Below are 9223 nucleotides of genomic sequence, written 5' to 3'. Positions count from 1 at the left end.
GCTGGGACACTTATGTTCGGCCTTCCTCTGCTGCTTTATTCAACTGGAATTTGTTCATCTCAGTAAATTATGTGGCACAGAAAGCACTGTTTGGTGTTTATAAAGTAGGCGTATATTGGGCAAACTGATAAAATAAACCTGCTGTTATTACTGAAAAATCATCAAATACTCACAGCCCTCACTTTAATAACAGAAAGCAGACAGCTGAACTGACCTTTCCCAGTTGCTCTCTGACCTCCACAAGGATGGCACATTGACACCTCCATGTGCAAAGGTCATGTTTAAGAAGTCACAGATCCCATTACATCACTGCTGTTAGCCCAACCTCTACTTTCTCTGTAGAGCCAGTCTGTCTCACAAGGACAGTGGCTTTTTCCATCAGATGCTTCAACTGTCCACTTGTAACAGAAATAAGATCTTTTGGTGGTGAGTTAGTGGAGAAATAGCTGACACATTCAGAATGGTAACTTACTTTTATTCTAACATTGATAATGTAAAAATCATGATACAATGCAAGTAACAATTTAACATAACTTTTGTTTGTTCTTTCTCCATGTAAATGCTTTTAAAATATATAGGTCGGAGGCATAAAATACAACCAAAATTATTATTCATCCACAAACTTCTTCACCTTGCAAAAAAAAAAAACCTACACATTTAGCCTCCGTATTCTCTCCCAGCTTCTAGCGTCCACTCTCTTTCTCCATACAGGAACTGAACCACATCCTATTCGTCATTTTGTGGCTGAACTATTGTTTCATTTAAATTCCAAAATTAATCCATGTTGTATCAAAATATCAAGTACCTCACTTTTTCAGGCTATATAATACTACATTATTTATTTGTTTGTTCATTTATTTATTAATTATTCTTTAATCTTTTTTTACAGTCCAGTCTTTATCCCCTCCTGGTTGGCTCTCTGACTCTTCCTCATCCTATAACTCCTCCCCAGTCGCCAACATGATGCCCCCCCCACTTCCACCCCAGCAGATCTCCACTTGGTGCCTCAAGTCTCTTTCGGGTTAGGGTCTTTTCTCTCTGAGGCCAGACCAGGCAGTCCTCTGCTGCATATGTGTCCGGGTCTCATATCAGCTGTTGTCTGAGAGATCTCAGGGGTCCGGGTTAGTTGAGACTGCACGTCCTCCTACAGGGTCACCCTTCTCAGCTTCTTCCAGATTTTCCCTAGTTCAACCACAGGGGTCTATTTTCCTGTCCATTGGTTTGGTGCTAGCATCTGTACCTGACCCTTTAAGCTGTTTCTTGGGCCTCTCAGAGGGCAGCCATGCTAGGCTATCTCAGCATACCATAGCATCAGGATTAGTGTCAGGCCTTTTAGACTTCCCTTGAGCTGGATCCCAATTTGGGCCTGTCACTGAACCTCATTTCTCTCAGGCTCTTGTCCATTTTTCTCTCATAGTACTATATTCTAAGGGGGAAAACCAACCACAACAGTACATGCCTCCCCTAAGAGATTGTTCATTAATATATCATTCAAGAAATTACATGAGTGCTTCCTAAACACACAACTGTCCATAATTGGTCTAATAAGTTCAAGGATACAGTTGGGCTCTTCAAGAAATGTGACTTCTCTGACTTCCATTATTACATCAGAAGAAAACATTAATGCTAAGAATTGTTCTCTTTTTCTATAAGTAGAATCAAAATCAATCACATATCAATTTTTTTATCTTTTCAGAGAAAGATTCTCAGAATTTTTGGCTTCTTTGGATCTGTTTATTATAGCATGGTTATCCTGCGCTTGGCTAATATCCACTAACCAATGAGTACATACCATACATGTCCTTTTGGGTCTGGCTTACTTCACTCAGGATGATATTTGCTAGTTCCATCCATTTGCCTGGAAAATTTCATGATGTCTTTGTTTTACTGGCTGAGTAGTACTCCACTGTTTAAGTGAACCAGATTTTCCTTATTCACTCCTCAGTAGAGGGATGTCAACAGGGAAGGGAAGGTGGACTGAGAGGAGGACCTGCCTGAGAGGGCACTAGGGGGAGAGACAGGCTGATATTGGGCTGTAAAGTGAATCAGTAAAGAGATTTTAAAAAACAAAATCAAGACGAAAAATAACAGCATTGCATTAAAAATACTTTAAAAAGGACTTTTCTTTTACTTGCCCCCACATACATACAAATATTCTCTCTTAAAATTAAAAAGCAAAAGCAACTAACCTTTTATCCTTTCCCAATGTTCAGCCAAGTGTGAGAAAAATCACATGTAAAAATATATGTCTAGAAATATGAGTTGTGGAAAACAGGCTCACAAGAAGCAAATATACTTCATATATTCCTACAGAGCACTGTGTCTGACATTGGTCTTTACCCAAAGAATCATAGCAACCACAGTGCCCCAGAGCACCCACTCCTACATAAATGCATCGTGCTCAGTCTGTACAATGATTCCTGTATGTTCAAGTTTTCACCGTGCTCTTGGATGAGCGATCGATGTGTTCTTCCCTGGGTAGACTTATCTCTTCTGCTGTCACTCCTTGGGTATCTGTGGCTCTTTGTGGAGGGTTGAGGCCTTCTGGGCTCTTCCCTTCCCACGTTAGCCTGTCCTTTGGTGTCCCTCCATCAGCCTGTGATTTGGCAGCCATGTTGGGGAGACTTCCTGGCTGTAGCTTCTGTGGATTCTAGGAGACACAATCTCACAGCAGACTTCCTGCTCATGTGCTCTTCAGTCGTCCTGCCTCTTCCACAGAAATCCTTAGGTGTAGGAGTGGTGGTGTGCGATGCCTTAGTTGGGGCTGGGCTCTGCAAGTGCTGTGGTTTGCTATAAGGATCGCTGTCCCTGTTGCAAAGAGAAGTTTCCTCGATGTAGGGTGAGAGCTGCACTCATGCATGGGAGTAAGGGCGCACATTTAGAGTGGAGTCAGGGGTCGTGCTGGATTAGTAAGGTGGCAGTGGTCGGTTCTCCTCCACGATCCATGAGTTCACTAGCTCAGTACATGGCTGGGTTTCCAGGATCAGACATGATGTCCTTCAATACCAATTAGAGACTCATTGTTTCCTGTGTGTATTAGGAAGTAGCACAGAGCTGCCAATCATGCATTGGTGTTGTGCTAAGGCAACACTGCGTCGCATTCTCTGCTCTCACATTCCCTGGCTGTTCTTCCTTCCATCTCAAGCTCGTCCCGCCCCAGTCAATTGCACTCTCGTTTTCCACCCTGTGTTTTTCTTTTCCTGCATGTGAATGAGTGTGGGCCTTGGGTGTTATACATTATCAATCTCCAACTTGTTCTGTTCAGAAAGTGTGTTCTTAACCTGCCTTGCAGTTTCATCTACACTGGGTGCCAGCAAGCACAGTGAGTAATCATTCTGTTCTGTCCCTTATTGTCCTGAGATTACTCAGGGGTACACATCCCATCCCTAAATTTCTTTACGGACTAATGAAAGGAGAACTCAGATTCTGTGTCTATACTACTCTTGCTCTACCCATTGGTCCATGTTTCCAGCGCCTGGTAATTTTCTTCCTAAGAGCTTCCTTTCCTTTGGTTCCTTTAGGATTCTTTTGTTTTTTTGTTTTGGTTTGGTTGTTTTTTGTTTGTTTGTTTGTTTGTTTTTTGAGATGTGGCTATGTAAACCTTGCTGGCCTCTAACTCATAGAGATCGACCTGAATCTGTCTCAAAGGTACTTCGGTTACAGAGGATTCCTTTCAAGAATCCTGATTTGTGCTGTGACTTTAAGAGTACTTGGTCTTTGAAGACATTAGGTATGGGCCAAAGAGATGACTTGGCATGGAGAGGCACATCTGTCAAGGATAGCAGACAGATCAAACCCTGGAACCCACTTGAGAGAAGAGAATTACTGTAACCTGAAGGGAGTCTACCTGCCCTAAGTGTCTTGGCACATATGTGCACACACTAAAATACACACAGTGACATGCTCTAGAAGCTTAATGTACTATTTCAATGAGTAAGTGTACACACACACACACACACACACACACACACACACACACACACTTGCATTCATGGGCTATTTCCCCTCAAGGCCTCTGTCTCCCCTTGTTTCAGTTTCCCCCATATTTCCCTGGTCTTGATCTTGGAAGGTAGACACTTTCCTCAGAAGCACGGGTCTTGCTCACCTGTTCTTCCTGATACTGTGAGAAAGGACTTCTCCAGGACCTACCCAAGGCCCTTGTCATCCTGTGTTAGGACCTGTCATTTTGCCCAGGCTGTCCATGTTGCCCTGTTGACTTGCCCTTCTTCTGGCAGGCACAGGCTGCCCTTTGTCCTCCTAGAGTGCATGCCCCCTAGAGTTTATCTTTGATTTCCCCACAAAAGAATAAACTTTTAAAATTCTACTTCCTGTATGTTGGTGCCTACATGGATATTTCTCTTTTTCCCTGGGACTGAAAAGTCTGCATCTCTGTGGTGCTTTGTAGCCCATGGGTGCTAAATAAAGACTCCTTACTGACACCTGAGTTTAGGGTCTTGATTTTGCGTCATTTAAAGATAGTCCTGGGTAGACCAAAGGGTGTGTTACCAGTTTCAGGAGGACAGATCAGTTGTTCCTTAAGTTAAGCACAGGCAAGGTCGGGGTGTCTGCTGTGGTTTTTCTCAAGCTGATTGGTGGCTTTTTGGAGTTGTCAACGTGACACACCTGGGAAGCGGAGACGTCACCGTATTTGCCTCCATCAGAGTGGCCCGAGTGACGTTTTCCTGACTGGGTTGACATGGAGGGAGGGACATTCCAGGGAGGGCAGCTCCAGCATGGGGCAGGTGTGTGTGTGCTGTAGTGCACAGCAGGGTTAGGGAGCCAAGGGAAGCATCCAGAAAGCCTCCTGCCCCTGCTTTCTTCCTTCTTCTCTGCATGATGACTGGAGCCTGTTAGTCATATAAAGCATTTCCTCCCCTAAGGTATTTTTGGCCACAGTTTCCTCACATTGGCAGAGAAACCAGTCCTGAGCACTTTTAACCTGACTATGCAGTGTTGAAAATCTGCCAGCATGCACTGCTCCCAGAGTGCACTCCCTCCGGACTGGGTCTTCCCGATCACCACACAAGCTTACAGAAACGAAACTAAAAGCTAGAAGCAGAACCTGTAAACCCTAAACTAGAAACTCAGTTGCACTTCCAGGAGTGCAAGTGCCCAGTCATGGCCGAAGAGACAGCAGCACCATGTGGCCCAGTCTCAACTGGTGAGTATTAGAGTGATGGCCTGCAGGAACATGCCATACTCTTTTCCCCCTCCCCACAACCCAGGGGAATTCAGGACACTGCTGGGGGTGGAGCTGGGCTTGCAGTATTTGGGAAAGTTCTAGGTCCTGGGGCCCTCAGGAACATGACAATTCTATATTGGCCTGTTTGGCCATCTTGGGTCCTCTCTCCAACGTTCTGGAAGTTCTGTACTGTAAAGTGAGTAGAGCAGACATACTCTTGAGAAAGAAGCTAGGCTTTATTGGAGATGCTGGCAATCTGGAAAGGAAGTCCAGGTCTTTGAGGGCAATTGGAGAATACTGAGGACCAGGTTGGGGTTGTGTGTTTCTTAGAGCCATCATTGTCCTAAAAACATGTGTTGTGTAGGCTGATGTTTTCAGGGCCATGGTGAGAATCTCCTTGAGATGGTTTTCTCGTATCATAAGAACATGATGATCCAGGTTTTTGTCAGCTTTGTGGTTCACAGGTTTCTGGAATTTTCTTAGAAAATCATAAACTCAAGAATGCACAGGAAGTCCTCTCTCAGACAGAGGACAGCAGGAGAGCTGTGGCTGACAGGCTAGTATAACCCTGCCCCAGTCCTGTCTTTCCAGTAGGAACCTGACCCACAGGTTAAAGCAGGAAATGCAGACACAATAGGAAGGCACTAATGCCAAACCTTTTCAGCCCTTCCAATCAACAGTGATTGCAGTGATCACTACCCAAGGGAAGTCACTATTTCAGCAAAAGCATCCTTCCATCCCTGAGACAACCCAGGGATCCCTTATCCTCACCCACTTGGCAGAGATGTCTACAGTCAAATTTGCAGTTACTAATGATTTATTTCAGCCTGTAACCATCCTGCAACTAGTATATGTTTGAGGTTTATTTTGTGTATAACTATCTCACCTGCATAAATGATTGTATAGTCCCCATGCACTTGATTTGGTGTGTAGAAGAAGAAAGCAAAGGATCCCCCCATAGACCAGAGATAGAAATAACTATAGGTCACCAAGTAGGTGCTGGGGACTGAGCCTTGTTCCTCTGCAAAACATGTAAGAGCATTCATCTACAGAGCTAGTACTCTATACCCTAGTATGTATGTATATATGTATGTGTTTATGTACGTATATATGTATGAGTGTATTTATATATGTATATACATTGAAATTGCATTAAGCTGGAAACTTCCTTAAAGATAGTAGAATATCCATCTTTATATAGTGTCCTGTACAGACACGGGGTGTTCTGGCGTATCCATTGGGATCTTCATCTTGCTCCTGCCTTGTTGATTGTTTTTACCTTGTGTTTCTGAAATATTCCTTTGCTTTTTTTCTCCATGTGGAGTAGTTTACTACCTCCAGATTATTCTCTCTCTCTCTCTCTCTCTCTCTCTCTCTCTCTGTGTGTGTGTGTGTGTGTGTGTGTGTGTGTGTGTGTGTGCGTGTGTTTTCAACCATGAAACCATGGTAGGCCTAAGAGGGGTCACACCCTACAGGAAAACCAACACACCTTCCCCCACAAACCATCAACTGACAGATCTTCTCAGTTAGAGGTGGATGTTAGTGAGTGCTGCCTACCAACCCCCACCACCATGCCAGCTTCAATTTTAACTGGCTTGATCCTATGCACACCCTTTGCAGGCACCCTTGGCTACAAACACAGCTGCTTTGAGTTCATGATCACAGCATTTCTGTAATGTCTTGAGGACAATGTTTCTCTGGATCGTAGCAACCTTCCATCATAACTTCTACCATATTCCCTGAGCCTTGGGGTCAGTGGTGTGTTTGTTCTAGACACTATTCTCTGTACAGCGGCAAGGTGAGAACTTGATAACAGGTTCCTATTGCCAAAGACACCATATTATTAGGCACAGGTCACAGAGAAATTAAGCAATAATCATATTCCTCCCTTTTGTCTAGCTTTCATAGTACTGAAAGGTGCCATGAGGTTCGTTGGACAGACCACAATCTGACAATGGTGTGAATACTGAGTTACTGTAACAACAAGCAAGGCAGGACATGTCCCTGATAGAAGAGTGACACAGTGTTATAGGAGTGACCAACTGATTTCTAATGGAGTTGGGACCAGCAGGACAATGCATGTGCCTCTTGCTGTAAATCTTACTAAGATCCCATGGTAAGGGAGCTCATAGGCCACACAGGTGAACCTACTCTTACTGTCTTTGCTAAATAGACATGGAATCAATCTTTGCTCTACACTGCTGTCTCAGACATCATCAGAGATTTTTTAAATGTATTTTATTCACGTCAGTAAGGCCTCTAGAAGCTTTTCATAGCCAACCTATGTGGCTTGCTCTCTTTCTGTTGACAGCACTGATCTTAAGCACTGAAGACAGGCTGTACCACACAAGAGATGCTACTTTTCACTGACTAGATTGTTGATTTGTAATTGTTCCAGGAGTTAAGACTCTAGCATAAGAGGGCCTTTTTCCTGGAGGAGCTAGCAAGGCCATATAAATGCTTTTTCTGTTTTAACCTGGATATTATTTATAGGTGGCAGTCTGTCTCCAGAGAAGATGGAGAAGAGGACATGTGCCCTCTGCCCTGAGGGTCATGAGTGGAGTGTGATTTACTTTGCACCATCAGCAAATATAGCTGCTCATGAAAACTGTTTGGTAAGTTACTGGTAAATAACTTTAAAACTACATGTTTATGACTGAAAAGATTGCTCAGTGATTAAGAGCATTAAATGTTCTTCCAAACAAACCAGTTTCCTTTCCCAGAAACCTTGGGGTGGCTCAAACTACCATGGAAGATCTCTGCTTGAAGACGATGATGACAGAAGCCATAATGTCTGCAGGGGCAGAGGGCCTTTGAGGTGGAAATGCCGATTAGGTCTATGTGCCCCAGTCTCCTGAGTGCTGAGACTTATGGTGTATAGGGCCGCATCCAGCTGTCAGATCTGGTTTGAATTATGTATCTGTCCTGTATGTTTGAGTGTGTAAGAATCTACTCACACAGAAGAACGATTTATTAATCAAAACTAGGCATGAGCATTGGCCCAACTTTTTCTCTCAGCATCTTTCAAAGAGCAACTTTTAATCACGATAGATACAACATGTCAATGCAGCTGAGGCAGCGGAGCAGAAACACAAAGAAACCCTAACTCCAAATCATGGCCAAATCACAGAACTACTTCTCAGGGCCATAATTTGACTTCTACATTCAAGAATGAACGTTTGCATAATGATTTAGCATTATTATAAAAAATTTGCCTATGAAAGTGTCGCAAATTTTTTCTCATGTTTCTCATGCTCTTCAGTTTTTTGAGTTTCTCTGTGACATTAACCTTCAAGTGAAAGCCAGCCCATTGTTTAGGTTTATGTGACTCGGGAGACTTAGCTCTCTGGAGCTAGAAAGCTGGTGGTTCAGTTAGGGAAGTGCTGGGAACTTGAGTATGAAGTCCTGACATCCACCCCAGGATCCATACATAAATCTCCACCTGGCATACACTGTCCCACGGTGTGGAGTAAAGACAGGAGGACCCTGACCGGAAGTCCCACACCCGCGGATCCCAGCCCGCAGCAGCTCTCTGCTCCCAGACCACGTGGGAAAGAGACCTCACTGCCTGGTCAGATGGGCACTCCTGAGGCTGCAGAGCGGAAGAGACCACCAACACTGCCAACCCCTGCCCACATCCCTGGCCCAAGAGGAAACTGTATAAGGCCTCTGGGCTCCCGTGGGGGAGGGCCCAGGAGCTGCATGACCCCTGCCTGAGACACCGCCGGAACCTGAAGGAAACAGACTGGATAAACAGTTCTCTGCACCCAAATCCCATGGAAGAGAGAGCTAAACCTTCAGAGAGGCAGACAAGCCTGGGAAAACAGAAGAGACTGCTCTCTGCACACACGTCTCTGACGCCAGAGGAAAACACCAAAGGCCATCTGGAACCCTGGGGCACTGAAGCTCCCGGAAGGGGTGGCACAGGTCTTCCTGGTTGCTGCCGCTGCAGAGAGCCCGTGGGCAGCACCCCACGAGCGAACTTGAGCCTCGGGACCACAGGTAAGACCAACTCTTCTGCTGCAAGAAAGCTGCCTGGTG

General features: G+C 44.7%; 1 protein-coding gene across 8 annotated transcripts in view; it reads left to right on the top strand.

Moving 5' to 3' along the window:
• The first annotated feature begins 5086 nt into the window (after window positions 1–5086).
• LOC120093070 (PHD finger protein 11-like) overlaps window positions 5087–9223 on the top strand; it is a 49531-nt gene continuing 45394 nt past the window's right edge. For all 8 annotated transcript variants that reach the window (XR_015637849.1, XM_087584821.1, XM_087584820.1 and 5 more), the window contains 2 exon segments: window positions 5087–5161; window positions 7676–7797. Coding sequence is in view for 7 of the 8 variants with exons in the window: in XM_087584821.1 (XP_087440947.1) it covers window positions 5119–5161; window positions 7676–7797 (165 nt within the window). In the remaining variant the exon portion in view is untranslated.

Source organism: Rattus norvegicus, chromosome 15 (assembly GCF_021556685.1).
Source record: "Rattus norvegicus strain SHRSP/BbbUtx chromosome 15, alternate assembly SHRSP_T2T, whole genome shotgun sequence".
Lineage (NCBI taxonomy): Eukaryota > Metazoa > Chordata > Mammalia > Rodentia > Muridae > Rattus > Rattus norvegicus.
Note: the sequence above shows the minus strand (reverse complement) of the source record. Positions and strands in the feature narration are given on the sequence as shown.